General features: G+C 45.4%; 1 protein-coding gene across 4 annotated transcripts in view; it reads right to left on the reverse strand.

Moving 5' to 3' along the window:
• The window catches only part of LOC119174706 (uncharacterized), a 47,769-nt gene that overhangs the window by 10,127 nt on the left and 14,365 nt on the right, over positions 1-23,277 (reverse strand). For 2 of the 4 annotated variants that reach the window (XM_075895221.1, XM_037425739.2), the window contains exons 4-11: positions 20,297-20,378; positions 17,469-17,653; positions 16,161-16,326; positions 11,819-12,247; positions 10,912-11,030; positions 9,869-9,973; positions 9,576-9,672; positions 2,018-2,131 (exon numbers count right to left, since the gene is read on the reverse strand). In XM_075895221.1, coding sequence (XP_075751336.1) covers positions 2,018-2,131; positions 9,576-9,672; positions 9,869-9,973; positions 10,912-11,030; positions 11,819-12,247; positions 16,161-16,326; positions 17,469-17,653; positions 20,297-20,378 — 1,297 coding nt within the window. The remainder of the gene's footprint in view (positions 1-2,017; positions 2,132-9,575; positions 9,673-9,868; positions 9,974-10,911; positions 11,031-11,818; positions 12,248-16,160; positions 16,327-17,468; positions 17,654-20,296; positions 20,379-23,277) is intronic. The other 2 variants (XM_075895223.1, XM_075895222.1) reach the window with 2 other exon arrangements.

Raw genomic sequence — 23,277 nt, forward strand, 5'->3', positions numbered from 1 at the left:
TCTCACGCTTGGCCTACTAGTACTGCTGTATTCTTCAACTCCCCATGGCACGCTTTCACCTACATTGCATACGTGTTGATACACTTGTGCTAAACCTTTCATGGCGTCGGTCGAAATGCAAGCGTCTGATGTGAATGCACACTGTGCCATGTCATGTTTGTTTGCAGAAGTTTCATCAGTAAACAATGATGGGTCAAGGTCTACGATGAAATGGAGTTAATAATATTTGTTGTGGTTTTACATCTCAAAACCACGACATGATCATGAGGCACTTCATAGTGGAGGACTCCAGAAATTTTGATTATTATCCCAAAATGCGTGAGCCTCTAGCATTTCACTTCCATCGAAATTTAATTGCAGGTCACGGGACCGAATCTCGACTGTGGCGGCTGCATTTTCGATAGAGGCAAAAATTCTGTAGGCCCGTGTGCTCAAATTTGGGTGCTCATTAAAGAACCCCAGCTGTTTAAATTTTCGGAGCCCTTCACTACGACGTCTCTCATAATCAGATGGTGGTTTTGGGACGTTGAACCTCACATATCAATCAATAAATCAAAGATATGGCTGCTTTAGAAAAAAGTGCTCTTTTCGCACGATCTCTTCACGTTGAGGACGCAGCACGTGGATGAGTATACGAGCTGTGCACTGATAGCGCATAGATATAGTGAGCATGCCAGCAATTGCGACAGTGCCTCTTAAAATCGAAGTTTACAATTGCTGCTTGACCCCTCATCTCCCCTCTCAGTCCTTGTCTGTTTGTGCTCGTTCAAGACGGGTGGGTGCTTCCTCTCGGCTTAAGCATTTTTAAGCATTTTATGACACGCCTAACATGTAAGGGGATGTTTTTGCTTGCGCCCACCCTCCAAGTGACATGTAGGCCGGCTCGTTTGATCTCTGTGTAGTGAAGAGGAGAAAGAAGATACGCCCGGGCATTAGTTCCTGCGCGCAAGAACTTCGTTCGTGTCCGACCGGCGCTATCATGACTGCTAAGTTTTCAGTGCTACCTGAATGAATAGTCATACGATATTTGGTGGAAGCGGCTGCCATCCCTGACCACACCCTGGAACTTTGAAACCAAACCTTGCCACCAGCATCAACCATCCCAATGACTGACGTTGTCTGACCGTGACCCTCCTATTTTCAGTGGTACCAGTGAGGCCGGCGTGGACGCTTGGCTTTCAACTTATGAACGCGTCAGTGCCACCAACATTTGGGATGAACCGGCCAAACTGCGTGTCGTTTCCTTCTACCTGGTCCGATTTCAATATTGCAATTCCAGGAGCCTTCGGCAACCTCTTTTTTAGAAAACTTCACGCTGAACAACGTTTACGCCAGCATGCCCAACAGCCTGATGAGACGTATACGAGCTAAATCAAGGATGTCATCAATATTTGCTCCTGTGTCAATGCCTCCATGAGCGAAGAGGAAAAGGTCAAACATATTCTCATAGGCATCGAAGACTAGGCATTCCAGATGCTTCTTGCCCAGAACCCGGCCTCTGTCGTAACTGTCGTCACCCTTTGCCAGAGCTTCAACGAGCTGCATCGACAGAGTGTTTGTGCACAGCGCTTTTGCATCTACCACATCATTCTCGAGCCTCACGTTTTCTTCTAACTAGTCACCCGCAACCACGCTGTCTTCTGAAATCGAAGACTTCACTCGGCAGGAAGTGGCGCACCAACTGTCTATGCTCCCTCTCACCGATGAGTCCGTACAGCCTGACGCATCTCTTGCTGCCCTCCTATCCGCGATCCACTCACAGAGTCTGTGAACACCTGTCACTGCACCTTTGACCTACGCTGCCAACATTCGCCTTCCCGGCCTCCTGCATCGGCACCAATGCCATTTTGAAGCTAGCATATTAGATACCTGGCGTACACGTGACAACCGGCCGATATGCTTCGCTTGTAATTTTGTCGGACATGTGGCCCACTTCTGGAATCATCACATGCCACCTGCTCATCAATCGTTGGCCACAATGCCTGGCTACGGACGCTACCCACATGAAGCTACTGACCATGCAATGCCGCCCAGCTACGCCTTCTCGCCACTTCTGCGAAGGCCTCAGACGACAACCGCTCCTCTTCCTCCCGCCGTCGCTCGCCTTCACCCTTGCGTAGTTGGCAGTCCCCTAGCGAGAGAAACTACAGTTAAACTCCTTTATAAGAGGCATGCTCTGGGCAGCAATTATTGTCTCTTATATGAGGAGTTTCTTATAAGCAGGGTACCTCATATGCATTTTCTTATCCACCCGTATTTTACTGTAGGCACACTGGCATCCCTTATACCCATTTTGTCTCCTATATAAGCGTCTCTTATAGAGGGGTTCAACTATAGCCGCTGCATTTCCGCAGACACGAACTGCCAGCTTTGTGACTTCTACAAGGCCTGCACAGTCGCCATGCAACTTAGTCGACGTTATGGTGGAAGGAACTGCCGCAATTGAGCTTATTGACAATGTGACTGTGATATCAATCATAGATGAGAACTTTTGCAGTACACTGCATAAGGTCATGACGCTGTTCTCTGGCATGATATTGTGCACCGCAAGCACGCAATACATAGCGCAGGTTTCTGCACGTACCTGTCGTATATCATCAACTGTGCCTAGACACAGTCGATGATATTTGCTTCAACACGTTATCTGCTTCAACAGTGCTTGTCTTCCCCGCTCGAGCACTCTTCTCCGCATATAAATGGGTGGGAGCATGTTATCAATTTGGACTTTACAGAGAACATGGCGGTGATGGCAAAGACCCCTCTAGAGTGTTTGTGTAATTGTTATCGCAATAATAATGCAGTTTTTTACCACTAAGTAAGCAGATGATGTCTGCCTTCAGTTTCCCCCCCCCCACCTGTCTTTAATTTGTGCATTTCTATTTAGGATATTCATGCTGAAACTCCATATCACAAAAACCTGTTTGTAACAAATTGTTTTGGGAATTTGACAGTTTCGTTATATCCAGGTTTAACTGTACAAAGGCTCTCCTTCTTCCTCACCGCTTTCTCTGGTTTTCTTCCCAGCTTGATGACCTAATTCAATAACTGTATGCTCCAAACCCCCTCAATGTCTGATCAAATTACCATAAACAGTGGAAGCAAACGAAGACTGTGTATGCCAGGCAACTGTCCTGAATAATTCATGCAACACCTAAAGCCTGTGGCCTACAGGATAAGACAGCCTTGTCATATTTTACCTTTGTAAGAAACACTGAATCGTTGCCAACAGAAAAGATCTGCCTGGGGTCTGTCTCTGCAATTATATCCCAATAGAAAAAAAAATATTTCGCGGTGCTCGGCTGTGTACTCGAAGGTCGCGGGTTCAGTCTCGGCTGCAGTTGTCCCATTTCAATCGAGGCAAAATGCTAGATTGCCCCCAGCACTGTGCATCGTCAGCCCACGATGAAAAACACCAGACAATCGAAATTTCCGGACCCTTCCACTACGGTGTCTCTTATAACCTTCATTTTGGGACGTACACCCTTAGATATTAACGGGACAGCGTTGAAGAGCTCATTTCGCAGAAATTACGGTGTCCGTGCTATTGGTTGTGATCGAAAAATCGTCATCTTATGCGTGATCGAAAAATTGAGAATAATGCAAATAAAATAAAAAAAAACTAAGTCACAATGGGGATCGCACCTGGGTTGTTCGCGTAGTAAGTGGATGTTCTACCATACAGTCTCGCTAGTGAATATATCGCAAATAACTTCATCTGCTTGGAAATTCAGTGCAATTAACACATGCTATACAAACACACGCATCCTGTATACAGTCCAGTCCACATATAACAGCCCCACTTAATACGAACTTTCGCTTAGAACGAACAATATCCAGGTGACTGTGAAAATATACATTGGTTCAATGGCACAAAATCGCACTTACAACGAACGTCTCCGAGCGCCACCGATCGGTTACAACGAACAGGGTCAGCATTCAGCCGGCTTCCCGGCAAACCACTTTCGATAACGGATGAGGCATCGGCGAGGCGTCTATATATTCTTATTGTTAAACGCCGACCCTGCCTCCGCGCTTTTCTAGTTGCCACTCTCCCCGACCGCTTTTTGTTATGCACCCCTCCATGCTTTGTCCCCCCCTGCTACTCTGAGCACCCCAGACGAGGGCCAGATGAGGCCTGTGTTTTCACACTGCCACAGATCTTTCAAAGACCGGTCTGCCATCTCCACTGTTTCTAATCGCTCGTACTGTCGTTGGCGTCGCCAGCCTGGAGTAACCAGACCATTTGCCAACATCGTCGGCCACCGACTGTACCCAATGGTCCGCGTCTAGTGCATGCGCGCACGCTACTCCACCGACTCTGATAACTCGCGATTCGTTTTGTGTTTAGGACCTGTTCTCGCTCACTTCGCACTCGGCTCAGCATGCCCTCCGCACGCGTGCGGAGGCGTAAAAACGGCTGTTGATTTGCGTGAAACGAATCATTAATATCGAAGTCGGTGAGGCCACGCAAACCCGCCAGCGCAACAAAAAGATTTTTTCACCACGACTGCCAATTCTTTGAACACCGCTGCGCGCGCCGATCCAGGCGGCCATGCTTTGAGTTCTGCGCGCGAAGGCACTCTTTCAAGTCCCGCGTGTTTTGCTTTTCAAGGTCGCTCTCCCGCTGTGTCTTCCCCCTCTTCACTCTATCGCAACTCTCTTGCAAATCTGCTCTCCTCTTTTGATCACAACCCCTTTGCCCGTCTCCACCGCTCCGCGACGCTAGCCACGCGGGCTCGAGTTAGTTTCGTTTTCTGACTAGAAACGGGCCCAGATCTGTTCCGCACGTTCTGGCATGTGTGTCGCGTGTGCGCGTCTTGCTCGCCCTTGGTGTGCATGTGTGATCAGGATGGCAGACAGGAGGTCTTGCATGCTTTTTCCTGCTGCTCAACAAAACGTCGATAGTGTGACCGCTTGGCTTGAGCGTTATCCGCACGTTAGGTGCCCCATTGCGGAGCCCTTGCTCATAGCTGTTGACCACCCGGCAGCCAACTTGCCCTTCCAGGTGTCCCGGTATTCAATTGTGGAGATGGCGAATATTTTGTGGTTGGTGATGACGGCTACATGCGCACGAAACTGTTTTCGAAAGGACGACTTCGTTGATGTCGGGCCCGATGCCGAGCCTGAAGCTTGCGACCAGGATCATTTCGGCAGCGATTTGTGGCAGCATGCCGTCGACTCCGACATGGGAGAGCGGATGGAACATCTGTTGCGATAGTTACATTACAGCCGATGATGATGCCGACACCGCGGAACTGTGCACGGATTAGGGCATTGTGAATGAAGACGTGACAAGAGCGATTTGGAGGAATCTAATTGCGAGTATGACAAAACTTTGGAGCCAGTCCTTCATGCATCTTATGCCACGGGCCTCGGCAAACAATCACGCTACTGTTAGAAATAAACTAAAGACTGCCCTTATCGCTTCTTCTCTTCGAAACACGTGCATCATGGACTTTTTTGGGCAAAAAAAGTGTGTTTTCACTCGCAATGTTTTAAAAAGCCGTGTGTTATTTACTACGAACTTCGGCATACAGCGAACAGATGCCGTGTCAGGCTCAGGTTCGTTATAAGTGGGCTCGACTGTATGTGCTTCACAATAAAACATAAAATATTGCAGTAATAATATGTCGTACAAGTGCCCATTGCAATCGGGCGTCAGAACATGTGATTATAATAATTACTCCGTGGTTTAAAGCCGTTCACCCACTACAAAAGGCACACGCACTACAGCACCTGTTCACTTAAGGCCACGTAGCGGGCGCTTAGAAAGTTCGAAAAGCTTTTCTGCACTAAGTGTTCGAAGTACGCACTAGGAACAGAATATTGCTATCGCAATAAACTCGTAAGGGCGAAGCTTTAGGGTCCCTTAATTTTTAGTAGTGAAGCTCCTTATGACCTAGGGCAATCCCCCGTCCCTCTCGCGCACCCAGTAGTGTCTCCCTTATCATACAATAGATTGCGCTGTCGCATAAAGATGCATGCAAACTGCAGTTGGGTGACTATATACTAGATGGCGCTGTACGCATTCTGTGTCGTTGCCATTTTTCGTATCGTTTCCAAGATGGCGCTGTCCCATAGAGATGTGTGCAATGTGGCGGTAAGGTGAATGGACACTAGATGGCATTGGAGGTGCTGCTGCTCTCCGATTGGCTGCTGCACAAGGCTGCACCAGTGCACCCGTTATCTCTCATTCTCCTGGATCGTCGCTGTACACTGTGGGGGTGCTAACATACCCTGTAAAGTCTGCGACTCTTCATTTACGCGCTCAACGAGAAGCGGACCCCAGAATGCGAGAGCGGGAAGCCACGGCAAAGTGCGCGCAGCGCCGGGCGGACCCAGATGCTGCTCCTGGGAGTAATCACGGTATCACCGAAAAACCTCCGGAGCTTCGTTCACCTCACCATCATTCACTCCGTAGAGATGTTGAAATTTGGAGATGACCTTGTTAATCTAAACTTGTCCCGCATCAGGCGTAACCGGCGGTATCCCCTGAACAGTATAATAGATGACGCTGTCTCATAGAAGCACACACAAACTGCGATTGAGTGATGATATTCTAGATGGCGCTGTACTGCTACTCATCTATTGGCTGCTGCGCAGGTTGTGCCAGTGTGTACAGGGAACGAGTGCCTCTCTCTGTGTCTTGGATCATCGCTGTACGCGTCGGATTGTTGGTGGAGCATGAACAAAGCGGAGCGGTGGCTCCGGCTCGCTGCCAGACAGACAGATGCACGGACGCTTCGTTCCACTCATTATCATTCTCCATGGATATGCTATGAATTTTATTATTATTATTGATTACAGCTAAACCTGCTTATAATGAACCACCATAAAACAAATTCCTCAATATAATGAAGTTTTTCAATTCCCCGCCATTGCTCCATAGAAGCACATGTATTTGCAACCTATATGTAACAAAGTAACAGCTGGAGACAACCTTGATATAACGAATTTTCTCCACAGACAATCTAAGAATTTCGCTCCGCATTTTGGCACAAGCGTGGATCTTCCACGGCTGCCCCGCCGTCGACAAGGCGCGCACGGCACACCAGGCGAGAGCACAAGCGCTTGTTATTGCGCGCTGCGTGAGGCGGGCCTGCATCCCACGAGCCAGCGTGGCCGTCATTCTCGTTGCCGCGGGCGCATGCGCGAATGTGCCCCCTTGCCCCCCTCTACCTCTAATGCCAAACCAAAATTAAAAAAAAAAGCTACTTTTGCGCGTTGGCAGTGCCACGCTCTCAGTAAGCGTCGCATATGTGGGGCTGCGTTGCCTATGGCAGGCACTTTTTCCGCGTGTGTCGTTCGCTCTCCAGGTCCATTCGTTTCACCTGCACTTCCGTGAACCAGTTCATGGAAGCACTGCACTTTGGCATTCGTTTCACGAGTTCAACATGGTGGCAGCGACACCGTAGTATTTGTTTTGAAAAAGTGCAGCTGTCAGGCAAGGCCAGTTTGTGGGGTAGTGCCGAATCCGTGCAGCACAAGATGGCTGCGGCTGCAGCAGATGACACAGCCGATTGCATTCGTGTCTGTTTTAGCGACTTGCAGCAATTACGACAGTGAACATTTTCCTGCAGACACATGCCAAGCAACGTAAGCGGTGCCGTCTTTTACAAAGCACAGCTTCAACAACCCTCGAGACATCAGACGAGTAGCATAGGGCTTGTACGACATCTGCGCTCTTTTATTCATTCCCGCGTCTTGTCGCTGCTGCACTTACTGAAACGTCACCTGCACAAAGACAGCACCCAGACGGTACTACCATGAACTAGTTTTGGAAGTGCAGAGTGAATCAAATGGACCTACATTTGTTTTAGACGGCACTCACGTGTGCACTTTCTCTGCGTGCGCATGGTGTGGCCTTGACGACATTCAGCTTTTTTTTTTATTGCGATATAGTTATAGGACAGTCTCGATTGATTTTTTTTTTTTCTAGTCGCCGCCGCCATTCCCCACGTGCATGCATGCACGCACGTACGCGCACACACACACACACACACGAAAACTCAAGAAAGAAAGAAAAAAGAAAGCCGCCCCGCGCTCGGTGCACTGCAGCTTGTCACGATGTGTCGACGCGCGCTCATCTATCGGCGGAGAAAAATCGTGCGCCTTCGACACTGACAGGAACAATTGTGTTTAGTTGCCGGACGCACAAAGATCTCTTCACTCGCAGGGCAGGCACCGTTTGCGAAAAGAATGCGCTTTTCAAACACAGCGCAGTAACAACTGAGGCACTTGTTAGTTCACACTCATATCTGCACCTGTGATTACGTTTCGTGCCTCGTTTTTGTGTAAACAGTGCATTAAGTGTCGAGCGATAAACGTTGTTTGTTTGCTCTCGACCTGCGTATGTTGTTTTCACGCTTCAGCCGCGCGCTGCACGTTTCGATCTGCTTGCCGTTCTCAGCGTTACATTTTAAGTTATTGCTATCGCATGTTGTTGCTATCACATTCGTTGCTTCGCGCTTTCCGTGAAACTTTGTCACAGTTTCGCCGCAAACTGTGTCCTCACCACCGCGGGGATGTCAGATTAGGTGCTCACGAAAACTCTTCGTGACGACACATTTTCGTTCCGTCTTGTGCCGCGCCGTGAGTTCGCAGGCTGGTAGCTTTCGCGATTGGCCGAACAGTTCTGGCAACATGACGGCGCGTCGAATGCAAAGCTATGGACGCGATAGCAAAAAAGATTGAAATGCTATTAGAAGTAAGGCTGTCAGCCAGCTCTTTTGGATCCAATATTAATGAACTGATACAAAATGCTCGTTTGAGCAAATACGGCCGCTTCAGGGAGAAGTGCTCGTTCAAGACTGGTGGATTACATTCTGTTTGAGCATTCGACGGCAGTTCTAACACCCGGGAGATGTTATCTTGTGCAGTTTCCAGGCGATATGGGATGTGCCGTCTCCTTCGATCTCTGCTTCAGCAGCGCTCACACACTTTTACCCGCTCGTGAAAGTTACGATGCGCGGGGGCATGTCACGGAACATGGCGGCGATGGCAAAAACCCGCCGAGTGTGTCGATACAATTGCTATCGCAATAATAACGCAGTTTTTTACTGTGAAATAAGTGTTTTGGGTTAGCTTTGCCTTTAGGCCCCCTTTTATTTGTGCATTTATTTTTCAAATTTTTCGGCCAAATCAGCATATAACGAAATTCCTTGTTATAACGAATTTTCCCAGGAATTTATCAATTTTGTTATATCCAGGTTTAACTGTAACTGTTATCATTTTCTTATCTTTTTGCCATGCTGGGAATTGGACTTTTGTTGGTGTGTTTAGCAGCAGAACACTCTAGTTGTTACAGGTAATAAAAATGGTGATGCTTTTATATCCAGACAGCAAAGAAATGCAGCAACGTGAAACTGCAGGTCACATCAATAAAGACGAGATTGGCATACCAGAAAGAGCTGTTTGCAGAGAAGCCCACGATTGGGAAAGAATGAATTACTAGAAAATGGCTCATACAAATAGTGCATTTTAGTATGCTCTTGGCAATGAGTTTTTCGCGCAAGACACCACAACCGAAATTTTCAAGTTACAACGAGCTCAACTCCAAATGTGTTTCCACCAACCTTCTCTGACGGAACCGGCCAGGGGCTTGTGTGCAGAAGGTGGCGACTTTTGTGGATACAGTCTGCTTGGAAGCTCCTTTTCTGGGCTGCCTGCAATCTGGACACAAATCACGCAAACTTACTGATGCGCTACCGTACCTAAAAACAAAGTTGAATTCAACTTGAATTTCTGTTGGAAAAGAGGCTCTGAACTATCGGACTTGTCACATGCAGGCAGTACAGTACTTCACAAGTGTGTTCACTGAACTGCACGGGACACACGGTCAGGAAAATACAGCTCGAGGAATTGTCACCTTCACATCCTTGCCCTCGAATGTAGACTGACTAGAGAATTTGGCCTGGTGCCTCTTTCCAAGGTCCTTCATCCAAGCTGGCTGCTGCTCGCTTGGTTCATTGCCCTGCACAGAGATATGATATGGAAGAACAGGAGACACCATCAAGTACCACACGCAAGGCACTATAATTTGAAGCATTTGAAGTTATACTGTCTTTACACTTTTTTATAGTACCGAAGCAAAAGAATACATTGAAAGCATAACACACGAATGTATAAAATGTTTACCTGCTGCAAACAACACACGCTGTCACTAAGCGTGTGATGAATCGGGGAAGCGTAATCGCCTGATGTTTAGCATGAACTGCATGAAGCCAGCGATGAAGCCAAATAAACAAAGAAAATGAACTCGAATTGAAGCAGTCATTTTTGTATTCATATTTTTTGTGAGTGAATTGTATACGAATAACTCGCTCATTTTTTAAGAGGACTTTTCTCCCACTAGATTTGGTTGCAGCAAACAGCCAAGCAAAATACAGCACAATTCAGTTCTGCGCTATGCGATCATATTGTTATGCACTGGCACGTAGCAATATCAAGTCGCATGATACAAAGTCACTGATGAAGCTCACATGACAACACTTATGCACACGGTACAGATTCTTCGGCATGAATCACCCTTTCTTTGTGAGGAAGGACACAACAACTTTCCCTTGAACGACCGTTTCTGCACTAGGCCACACTGTGATACCTTTCAGACATTGCAGATGCTATCGTCACTGCATAATCTTGTATGTACAGCATTCATATGCAATGCCCAAGAACGGTGTGCACTAGTAAGGTCACTTTGTAGGCTTTGTTCAACTTCCATAGCATAAATGTAGTAACACCAACAAGATCCTAGAGAAGATTACCCTTAAGCTCTGTGTTTTCTATCATTAAACTTCTGTAAACATCAGCAATGTATGCTTCCAAACAGCAAAGGATTATAAGCAACATGGCTGTGCAAACCCAAGTATTGGTACTGAAATTACTAGCATGCCCATGTGGTCATCGACTCACATTTTCCTTGACGATCGTTATATGAGAAGGAGGCCTCCTGTTCATGGGAGGTCGCACACGGTTGGCAGTGGGGTGGTTCAGCTTATTCTCCGAGGGCTCGATGCTGTCAAATGTCGCTTCTGAAATGTACAGTATGCGTTCCCACATATTAAATGAAATCACAGCTGATACAACCAGGCCCAATGCCCTACAAGATGTCTTAGTCAACTCTTGCAGATGCACACGTACACCAGAGTGCCTTCAAACCATAATGAGCAAGTTACGAGATGCAGAAAAAAAAAATATCAGTAGCAGTGTAGTAAAAAAAACTAGACAAGACTAAGTGTTTGTTCGAACAGCAACTTCCCGAAGAAAAATAATGTGAAAACCATAAAAAATTGTAATGCCACTGAGAAGATGCAACATTCCCTCACTGATTGAGTTGAAGAAAAACTGAACAGGGAAACATGAGCGAGGAAGAACATTCCTGATGGGCAATACCAAACCCAGTGACGAAACACAGCCTTGCATGCCTTACGTGTGATAAGCCCAGCAGATTGACCTCTGATCAAGTGAAAGCCAGGCAACAAAGAGCAAGACAGAGAGAAGTGAGCGAGTGGCTGAGAAAGTGTCAGAAGCACAGAGAAAGAGGAAACTCGAAAAGACATGATAGTTTCACTTATAGAAGAGTTCAGAGGACCATCAACCAGGGTTATAGCTGTTTAATAGCAAAGGAAGTCTTTTTTTCCAAAGTGCCCAGTGTCACTAGAAAGCAAGCAAGGATTACCAGCAGCAAAGCGGAACAGCAACACTTACAAAGAGAGGCGAAAGACAGAGGCGACTCCTAGAACGGAGGAACCTCACACAAGCTCATGCGCACGAGCAGGTTTTACCAGCAACAGAAAGAAGGGCAAGGACCTTTGTTTACCCGAGTACTCTTCCTTGCTGGATGATGCTACTGACGACTGAGACTCCTTCGAGTCTGCGACTCCGTTGGCCATAATTCGCCTCACTTGGGCATACACTGGGGCGGGCACAGGAGCGGCCTCTTTTGTTTGCCCTTCAGTTCTTCTAGCGGCAAACAAGGGAGGTGCAACCGAGGGTAAGGCAGGAGTGGAAGTGGGCGTGGCAGTGGGGGTGGGGCTGGAAGGTGGCAAAGGTGGTGGGGAAGAGGGAGGAGGCACGTCTGCATCCATGGAGGGCCACTGGGGCGGGGGCTTCTTGGGGGCGGTACTGGCCGAGGTGGGTGGAGACTGCAGGACAAAGGGCTTCTTGGCTGCTGCCAAGCAGGTCGCAGGGGGAGGGGCAGGTGCCTTGCCTTTCTCTTCCGCCGCTGGTGCGCTGGCCAATGATGGTGCTGTGGTGATAGAGTGCTGGTGAGGCCCCTACCAGAGCATGAATGTGAACTACAAACCCTTCTTTCGTGGAGACTGGCACACACACATACTCTCTAAATTTTATTTTTGTTCCAGTATTCCAGGTTCATCTTCTCACTTTGATTTACATCTGCAGAGTCAATGCCTTGGACTATTTTTTTGTATGCCCCTACAAGAGCCCTACAAGAGGACCACCTCCAACATAACTCCACTATATCTTGCTAGAGGCAATTTATCCTTCCAAAGTTATTAAAGAAACAATACTTTTTTATATGCATATCCAAAGGCTAAAATGATGTACATACTACACACTGAGCAGTGAAACCTTAGTGGACAATCACAGTTTGTACAAATCCTGGTGCAATACGAATAATCCACAACACTATTTGGCTGAAATACACGAGATACGTTGTACCAAAAATTGGAATGTTCTGCACACTTGCAACATCGCTGTGGATAGTACAAATATACGAAACACAGCCCCAACATAGCCAGAACCCGCTATCACAGTTCACTGTCATACCAACTGCCCCTAAGGCTCGTTCCATGCCTGCGACTAGCAATGGTGGTGTGACTATTCGCAACTGGCAACCAATAAGCGACTCAAAGCAACCAATGTACACACCTGCGTACAACTTATACTGATCGCCACATAATATGCACATCAGCTCACTGGGGTTGCATTGTCACTGCTTCGTTAAATTAGCTAACACCTTGTTCCTGCATAGCTGATTTGTTCACGTTTGTGAATGAACTTACAGTCAAACCTTGTTGGTACGTACTCGCTTAAACGGACCAATGTTAAAACGTAGCTGTGACGAATTCCCGGCTGATTCTTACAAAAACTAATGCTTTTGTAGGCCACTTAAGCGGTACTGGTTCGTCTTATGCCTGCCAGCTAGTGTGTACAAACTGTGTAATGCAGTAACATTTATCACCATAAATGTTTACTGCAATGCTGAACTTTCAAACATCACAATGTGCCGCAAACAGCTTTCAGTCGTTTTGAAAAGTGCAGGGATGGGTCGGTCAATTATTCCGATTTCCACGCTATTCCAGCAATGCCTTTGTGCATAATCATGGAAAAAAAACTACGGCGAGGTGGCGGCCACCACGAACAACAAACAAATGTGCCGTTATGACTTATTTCAGAAGGAAAGCTTTATCCCAGTAAGCATCCCCAGCTATCGCTCGGGCACACGTGTGGCGTAGCAGCACTTTAAGCCTACACCACACTTTCAAGCCTACTGCACGCGCTGGGCCACTGATCCCTGCCGCCTCGTTGTGCGGGAACGATGCGCACTGCTTTGCAGAAACGTAAGCAGCTCGCTGTTGCGAAGTTCACAGTGCGGGTCGCGGGCAACAAGAAACCTTGCTGTATTGATGCTAACACACACACGGTACAGCAAGCGTAGTTCTTTTGTAACTATACTGCATGCTTTTATTAGGTGACAGCCCAAACGCGCCTCTGTCCACTGCCAGGACTGCTAGAGCATCACTGAGTGCACTTAATTTACAGGAAGCTTGTCATCGCCGGTTAGCCCAACAGTCTACTCGCCGCGTCTATGCGTGGTCTGAAGCGGAGTAGGCATATTCTGCGGCAAGAGGATCGGCACTCATGGCATTTGCCGAGTCGGCGAAGCACTGTATGCTACTAGCCAGTAAATTATTTGGCTCTCTGTGACTGTACTGTGTTTCAAAAAGACCAGTATCAGTTTATGCTGAGCAGACTGTGGAAAACATTGTCTTGAAGACGGCCAATCATTTCCATTCTGTCGCTATACCATGCTGCGCATCCCGAACCCCACAGTAGTTTGAAAATGCTCCTTTGCATCGCCATTATGTGCTATCAAACAGTTTGCAAGAGTGACTGAATCTTTTCTGCACTTTGGTAAAAAGAAAGCATTGGCTTTGTGGTGGGCTCTCAGGCAATATTTGCAGTGCACTGAATTTATTCCTTTGTTCATGGCGTTGGTGCACGTCGGAAGATGCAAATTTGTAGCTGGTGATTAACGCAGTATGTTTGTTGAATAGCTATACCGCTGTTCCCTCCAAGTGTGTTAACGAGATTTCACTAACGCGATGAAAAATCGAGCAACAAAACAGAGCCTAAGCAGTTGCTTTACGTCCGATGAGGCCATTTGCATTCATTTGCAACGAGTCACCTTATGACTAACTTGGTCGCAGGTGTGAATGAGCCTTTAGTCATGCGGTTTAACCCAAGGTGAGCACCCCAAATCCCAACTTGGTGGTGATCTGTCGCAGGTGCAAAGGCTGGTTAGCTGATGTGCGCTTTGCTCCAGTGCATGTAGCCTCATAGGTTGCATAGTCACGAGTCATAGAGACGCGAAAAATATGGGCAGTCAGCCTACTTCGTGCTGTCTGACAACTGAAGAAACATTCACAGTTCCTGCACATTGACAGTACGTTCAGCCATAGCGAGAAACTTGCATTTTTTTTTCTCGCTTTCCCCTCCATATTGCCATTAAGAACACGAAGACACAAGAGAGACAGAAGCAAATGTATTCACAATATTTACAAGCAACTGCGCCACTAAGCAGCTGCTAGAATCTCGTGCAGCACGCTCTTCTTCGTCTCTTTGTCTTGTAACAGCATGTCTTGCAATAATATTGAAGGTATGCATTTCGATGGTGATAATATCTCACGCCACCCCATGAGATTCGTATTGTTAAGGCCTTGCTTTGTTTTCAAGCAGAATAATCCTATTTGTGATAGCCCAGCTGTACTGCCGATTCAACAAGCACTCACCATGTTGTGCTTTATAATTAACAGGGCTCAGGGCGCCACAGTATTCTTTTTCATACGGTAGAGGGCGCAATACATCAACGCAAAAATGAAATCGAAAGAACAAATATCCTTGAAAATTTCAATAGAAAGGAGAACAGATATTTCTCTTTAGGAAGGCATTAAATAAACTTTTTTGCTTGTGAAAACCTTTATCAATTACATGACACTTTATACTGCTCTTAGTCTGACTAAGTCAGCACGATGTCCACAGAAACTGACACATACCACTGCAGGAACTACAGGATAGTGTGCCAAACACTAGCACATATAGGGCTACAAAGTGCATTTGCAGGCCTAATGAGCTAACGAACCCTCTATTTATGGCCAACTATTTGCGATTGTAGCAAACACCCCTTATAAAAATAAATCTCCACGAGGTGTTTGGCCAAGCTAATGGCAGCACAGTCATTTTTATAATGACGGTGTACAGAAGGAGTTTGCCCGACACAGCACTTATAACGAAGCTAAGCGAGAAAGACAAGCCATGACAAGTGCACATAGTTCTTTACTATGAATAGCGCAGCTCTGGTTAGCTAAATGTGCACTGCAGAAAAAAACACCTGTGAATTAGACAAGGAGTCTGTTATATTTACCTCTTCTTCACAATAAAGAATCGGCGCGATGTCACAAATTGCAAAGCATTTTTTCCTCATTTTGGTGCCATTTGGCTCAATAAAGTTTCATGAAACATGTTGCGCGAGGTCTGGCCCTCCAAAACAATACCTAGCTCATTTCTGAGCACAAACGTTTGCATAGGCTTCAGCAGACACTTGAAATCTGTGACGCTGCTGACAGTTTCTGCTGGATTGTCAAGGTGGTGTTGCCGCGAGAATTTTCTTCTCGCACATTTTTTGCTTACCAAGCTTCTCGTACAAGAATTGTTTCTGTATTATAGAAAGGTAATTTACAAATGCGAGTGAATTTTCTCTATTGTTCCATTAAACTTGATGAGCAGTGCTTAAAAAATTCATCGCGCCACTTACATGTGAAGTTGAGTAAACGTAAGAATGCTGCAGACACCTAGTAAATAAGCAGCACAGACACAGGTAAAGGAAGCAACCTGACGGAGATGAAAGAAACATTCACCTTTCTTAGAAATTTCGGAAGGCTTAAAAGGAGGCACTTTGGAGATGGGCCGGTCCGAGCTGTTGCCATACTCCTGGAAGGCAGGCTTGTCGGGCAGGTCGGGCTTGCCCGCCATCTTGCCGACCGGGGGCTTCTCGGGCCGCTCAGGTTTTACAGGCTGCGGAACCTGCGTGCCATTCACACGGTTAACTTTTTTATTTGAGAATCAGAAAAATGAGGGCAAGCTAAGCATAATGTGAACGTGCCTGTACTTTCTTTCTCTGTGCTCTTTCTTGAATGTTTTCCTTCCTCCATGTTGGGAATTGGACCTTCATCCATGTTTTAACCAACGCAACAGTTGAATTGCAACAGTGTAACAGTCACAAGTTTACATCCAAGCAATAATGAAATGTGGTAACATGAAAAGACCAAATCACCTCGTTAAAAATAAGATTGCCATACCATAAATGTCTTATCACCGACAAGACCAAGATCGCAAGAACATTATTGACTGACAAACAGCACATACAAACACACGCTCGACTGGCATACCTTTGAGGGCCTCATTTCTGTACAGTGGCCGGCACTGGGTTTTTTTTAATACGAACAACGCTGCCACTGAAATCTGTGAGTTAAATTCTGGAGCTTCACATATTGAAAAATAGATACGGTTATGAGGCACACCATAATGGGGGACTTCACATTAATTTTCAACGTAAGCACACAGTTAGCCTTTTGCGTGTTACACCCATTAAAAACGAGGCCGCCGAGGCCGTAAAGAAAACCCACGACCTCCATGCTTGGAAGAATTGTGCCACAGCCTTAAGGCCACAATGGTAGGTGCAAAAAAAGGATAAACTGCGTCCCTGAACAAAAAAGTTCTGCTAGTTTATAAACTATTAAGAAAGGTCACAAACTGTGATTTTTAGCCCTAAATCCACACTATAATTATGGAGCACACTGCCGAAAGGCACTCTGTATTTATTTTGACTAAGTGAGCACTCTTTAACATGCATCATCAAAGCCTAAATACAAAAAGTCTGAATTTCACAATAGATATATGGCCACCATGGCAGAAACTTGACCTTCACTGTCTTGCTTAGGAGCGCAATGATGCAGTCGCTAAGATGCCATGACGGTTACAATATCAAGACTCAGTCAACACGCACACACACATACATAAAAAAAAGAAAGGAAAACAAGTGTCATGCATGAATACAATGAAACATTAGAGTGACACATTCACAGGTGCAATAGGGCAAACATTTGCAACACAACTAACATACAACAATGCTGTTGCCACGCGCATTCCCAGGGCCATTATCTCACCTCCTCCTTTATGAGCTTGACGAAATTGTCCGGGAACACGCCGACTCTGCCATTGAGCTCTCCTTTCCACCAGCCTTTGTCTTCCACTTCCTTTGTCAAAACCGTGATCACGTCTCCTTCCTTGATCGTCAGCTCGTCATCGTTCTGCGCCTCATACGCGTACAGCACCTTGGCCTGCTCCCGTACTGCAAAAGAACAGTTGCGAAGATTTTCAGAGCAGCACAGGCACAAAACCTGCACTCTATGCAGCTGCCCAAAATAAAGAGAGTCTGTTCCAACTAAAGGGCATCGCAAAACTTGTGCATATAATAAGCCCCACTAAGCATTGTTCTGCCAAAGTAAGATTGATGAGAATACCCGAGGTCTACAAGTATAAAGGGCAGCAGCTATCGAAGAACGCCGGACAAATGCAGGTTGTGTCGCAGAGACTGCATAACGCATGGCCTCGGCTAGGGAAACTCAACGAACACGAGGAAGTTCACACACACACTCTGCAAAGCACAGTAAACAAGGTGGCAACTGGATATGTCAGCTTTTTGCCTTTCAGAAATTTGTTGACATCGCAAATCAGCACAAAAGCTCAAACATTACTTGGAGTGGTTTTGAGCAGCAAATCTAAAAGAACCAACCTAATTTATCAGCTAGCTCAGCAAGAAGTACTTCCAATGAGCAGCTTTCTGTAAAATTGTTTCTTGACATGACAAATGGCTGGAATAGATCCAAGACACTAAGTAGCTGTCTTGCATACTGGAACGGGTTAGTTCAGCAGAAAAGACTTCCCCAGAGCATTACAACTCTAAGTGCTGTGATCATACCAACAAAACTTAGCTGAGCTCATGGAACACTGCATTGAATACCAATGTAGGGCAGTGTAAGGGGGAATGTTGCAATAAAAACTGTTTTTCGTTATCTGTAGAGATAAAGTGATGAAATTGGGCATGCAGATGTCATTTGTTGTCATGATATCATTACTGAAATTGGTTTTGAACTATTTAGTGTAGTTTTCAAATTACAGCACTTGATAGACTCTCATTGTCATGCCAAAATTAATTAGAACTTCTATGCCATAATGGTATTGGTATTTTTTTTTTCTTAATATTCAAGTAAGCTGCCCCGTCGCGGTGGTCTAGTGGCTAAGGTACTTCGCTGCTGACCTGACGGTCGCGGGATCGAATCCCGGCTGCGGCGGCTGCATTTTCGATGGAGGCAGAAATGTTGTAGGCCTGTGTGATCAGATTTGGGTGCATGCTAAAGAACCACAGGTGGTCGACATTTCCGGAGCCCTGCACTACGGCGTCTCTCATAATCATATGGTGGTTTTTGGACGTTAAACCCCACATATCAATCATCAATATTCAAGTAAGCACACGAAAAAATTTTGAAATGTTTGGGGCATATTGTCTGATGAAAACATTTGCAAAAAGCCAATTATAAAAACCTGCCTGATGTGCACATAAATGTGGACAGCTTTAGTGCACTCACCAATGTTTCAGGTTCTAAGTGCAGAAAACGAAATGGCTATATCTTCATTTGTTGCAAAATGGCACAGGGATAATAGACAGCAACTACTAAAAAAATGAAAGCTGAAAAAATGAAGCTCAAAGAAACTGGAGCTAGGAGATGACAAAACTATGTAGCGGGCTGGCTCTATTTTTCATTGGGAAAATGCAGCTTTGTGGCTATCTTGAGCTCCGGTCTGTCCCCTCTACGATGATGTGATTATATTGGCACTGTGCCTAGGGAAAGTTGTAGATCCGCATTTTCTAAAGCACCATTTTCTCATAGCTTTTGACAACAATCCACCAGTAAAATTCATTTTTCTCCATTTCTACAACTTATTTTGGCCTAATATTTTACCATGATGTAAAACATGGTCTCAGGAATGCAGAAAAAAAATTAAATCGAAAAATTGAACACTTTGACCAAGCTCACCATTCCAATTGCCACGTCTCCCCCCCCATTAACTTGTGTCACTCACACTTCATATCACTATACGAGATGCAAAGCACGCAGGACCACGTGATCAACAAATGCAAAGTGCTGAATTGGTCTGAATGGTACCACAAGTTTAACCTTCACACTTCAGACAGTTATGACACAGACAGTGTACCTCGCATACCATAAACAGGACATAATTTGACATGAGATCAACTCCATGATGGGTTTACTTCTATCACTACTAAAGCAAAAATTTACAGAACGGCCTTTCTTGCATCAAAAGCACTTGTGGTGTTAGTCCATAACGCTGATAGTCGGGCAAAACTCGATCTTGTCCTAGCTCAAGGGCAGATAGTCGTTCATGAAAGCATAGTGTTGATATTGAGGAGTGTCAGAAAAGGTAAGCCAATGGCCAGTACAGTCGAACCCCTTTTGTAATAGACACTGATGCAAGAGACAAATGGGTATAAGAGACATCTACATGCCGACATCAAGGAGTAATAAATACATACGCGGTGCTCTGCTTATAAAAGACAGACACCTTATATAAAAGGCAAGATTTGCTCCCCAATGCATGTCTTTTATAAAGAGGTTCAACTGTTTACCAACTAAATCTCTTCTACAATCCTAGAAACTGAAACAGCCCCAGCCTTGGTTTTTAAAAATTAACCCAATGTTTCGGGATTCATTTGGTCCCTATTTCAGGGGCTTGTAAATGCAGTGTCGCTTCTTACCCTTTCACCTTGAGTTATCCTTTCCATTCACTTTAAATTTAAATCTGTTCCACGAGTCTATCTTTATATACATACACTACCTTCACAGAGCTGCCTGCCAAGTATGCAATGAAGCATCATTCATATTTCATTCTTCCGCGACACAGTTTAGCTCACCTGGCTTGGGAGGCAACTTTGGGGCTTCTGTTGAAGTTTCCGATGGCACAGGGGGCGCAGGTTTCTTCATGGGCCCCAAAGCCTGCAAGAGTGTTTCACATTCACACGCACTGGTCGGTACAATCCTAGCTACCACACTACGCTACAATTCTTTGCTTGAGCCTCAACATGCAGTCATGGAAGGCTAGGAAACCACCGAGGCTTACAATATGGTTTCAGGAGAGTGTGAAATCGCTGCAAGAGCTCCCCGTTGGCAGCTCTTTTTTTTTCTTTTTCTGAAAAGCAAACCACTGTTTTTTTATATTTCAGGCGGTTTGAGTTTGCGCTCACCAGAGCATGCACACAGGTGCCACAGTGCTTTTCAGCAAAATAGCACTGTTCCATACCAAGTGAGACCAGTTTAAACATGCCATGCGAAGCATTCCAGTTGCACTTGTGATTGAGTAGAGTTCTCCTGTGTGTGCATGCACATGTGCATACATTCCTTTCCGCCTTTATCAAAATATGTTCGTCTCCTCCTAGGGTTTCCTACTCATGTGTACTTCTCCTGCTATACCTCTTCGTAGCCTTTTAAATCTGGCAGCATTGCATTTCATCCGTGAATCTCCACCTAGCCTCAACACCAGTTCTTAACTTGGTAAACTTTCAGGTGACAGATAAAATTCTAAGTATACGGAACTTTCTGTACTTACTGGATGCGTGAGGTATTTGAGGCCACAATAACACTGTCAGAAATAGGAACTCTCCATTCTATGTAAGGCAAGGTTGTGTATACATTCACTTTAGGTATTTCTTCCATGAAACCACCTGCGATCTCAAAAGATGACTGAAGCAACAGCTGTACATTCGCATTAATTTAGTGCTTGTAGATACTGAGATATGCAACAAAAATAGCTAACTTTCACAAGGTTTGACTTTAACCAGCTGTTAAGTGTCCCTTTATGTGGTGCCCACACACATGATAACACTGAAGGTTTAAAAAATGGAAACAATGACTTTAGGCTACAGTAGGGTGATGTGGCCACATAAGTACACACAGCCACTACTCCAGGGTTGGACTAAGCAAGTCCCTCATTTTAACAGTGCTGTGCCCAACGGCCTATTGCACAGAAAGCTTCACTATCCACTCTGCCATCTAATGATACTTGGCATTTGCTGAGACAGTGGCTGTCACTGGCTTTTAAAGGTCTACCACTCAAGATAGATTAATGACCTGCTGGTGAAAGCCTAATCTTCTAAACGAAATATGATAAGTGGCAGCCTTTCTTTGCAGCATGTGTGTACAAGCCATGATCTCTTGTCTCACACGGCAAGCAAAGCATCTGATACATCAGACTGGAAACTGCTACAGTGAAAGATATGCTAGGTAGGTTGAAGAGAAAGCCATGTGTCCTAGACCAATATATAAAACTATTAGTGACCGTGGCGATCAAAAGCTCTGTTAATTTATTATTGTTGGGGTTTAGAATTCCGAAACTACCATATGATTATGAGAGACACTGCAGTAGAGGGCCCCGGAAATCTCGACCACCTGGGGTTTCTTCAACGTGCACCCAAATCTAAGCACATGGCCCTCAAGCATTTTCACCTACATAGAAAATGCGATCACCACGGCCGGCATTCGGTCCCGCGACCTGTGGTCCAAAGCTCTGTTCTCAAATACCTCTCGCAACTTTTTTTTTTTGCCCAAACTGAGATAGCGCATTTTAATTTCAGCAGCAAGAAGCACGTGCATGCATTTACAGACATGCACGTGATCCCATAACGCAGCGATGCCAAGCCTGTAACCAAATGCTGGCAGCTAATCTGAACATTCCATATGGTCAAATATACCTCTTTTGTCTGTTAAACAGCTCAGCACTCATTTAACAGCAAAGCATACAGTAAAGAGCAAAAGTTTGAGGAACGTTCTTGCTCCAGTAAAACATGTCTGTGGTTTCAGTGCCTAGCCTGGCACTGCAAAATGTGCCACAGTTACCCAAGATACGAAGTTTACAGCATAATTTGTCAATGCTAGGTTGCATGGCACCGTCCACAAGACTGCTGTGAGCTCTTTCCATTATTCCCTACAATCCACAAACTTTCGTCTCTGACTGTGCATATAAGAAAGCAACAGAAATCGCATTAATATTCACCTCAAGAGATCTGAATTTTTTTCTGAAAAGCCTGAACCCCCGTTGAAAGAAAATCTGAAAGTATGAAATTTTTGTTAAGAGGAGGCCATGGTTTGGGACCAAGGAGGTGGCAGAAGGCAGATGGGATTGATGATGTGGAGAGATGAGTGCAGTTCCTCCAATTTGGTGCAGATGCTAGGTGGGAAGATGCAACAATGGTGCAACCTGTCCGCAGATATCGATTCAACGGTCTTTGTGCTGATGTGCGGAGGCAATCCACTGTCAATTCACTTTTTTTATCTATATGCGCAAGCATTGTTGAATGCAGCATAAGAGGTGCTACAGTGAATTCTGAATGAAAAATTCATAAGAAGTGGTGAGCAAAAAGTTAGCTTTTCGTTCACAGAAATTCATAATAGTGTTAAGTATGTTCTTAAAGAATTTAGTGAAACTTACTAACCATGTGCCTCACTTCCTCTATTATGCATGTTCATGCAGCATAATTAAGCACAGCCATTGCTCAATACATTTGTTGGATTAACAGAAGCAGTGATGCAAGATAATCTGCCCTAGAAATCAGTAGTGAAATAGAATGGTAACACATGCCCTTTAATTCTAACTACTAAAAAGATTAATTAATAGCACCCAGAGCAACGCTGCAGGCAATGGCAGCTGCTTTCAAGTTGGAAAAAAAATTTCTGTTGTTCTCTGCATGTGTTACATTTAGCCAGAAAAATATTTTATACTGACGTCTCAAATGTTTCAATATTCAAATTATTACCAGAGCAATTTCATACGCTGGAAGTACTGCAGTGCAATACATTTCAATCTCTTTTTGCGAAAACAACTTTTGACAAGAAAGCCCTG

Source organism: Rhipicephalus microplus, chromosome 5 (genome assembly GCF_043290135.1).
Source record: "Rhipicephalus microplus isolate Deutch F79 chromosome 5, USDA_Rmic, whole genome shotgun sequence".
Lineage (NCBI taxonomy): Eukaryota > Metazoa > Arthropoda > Arachnida > Ixodida > Ixodidae > Rhipicephalus > Rhipicephalus microplus.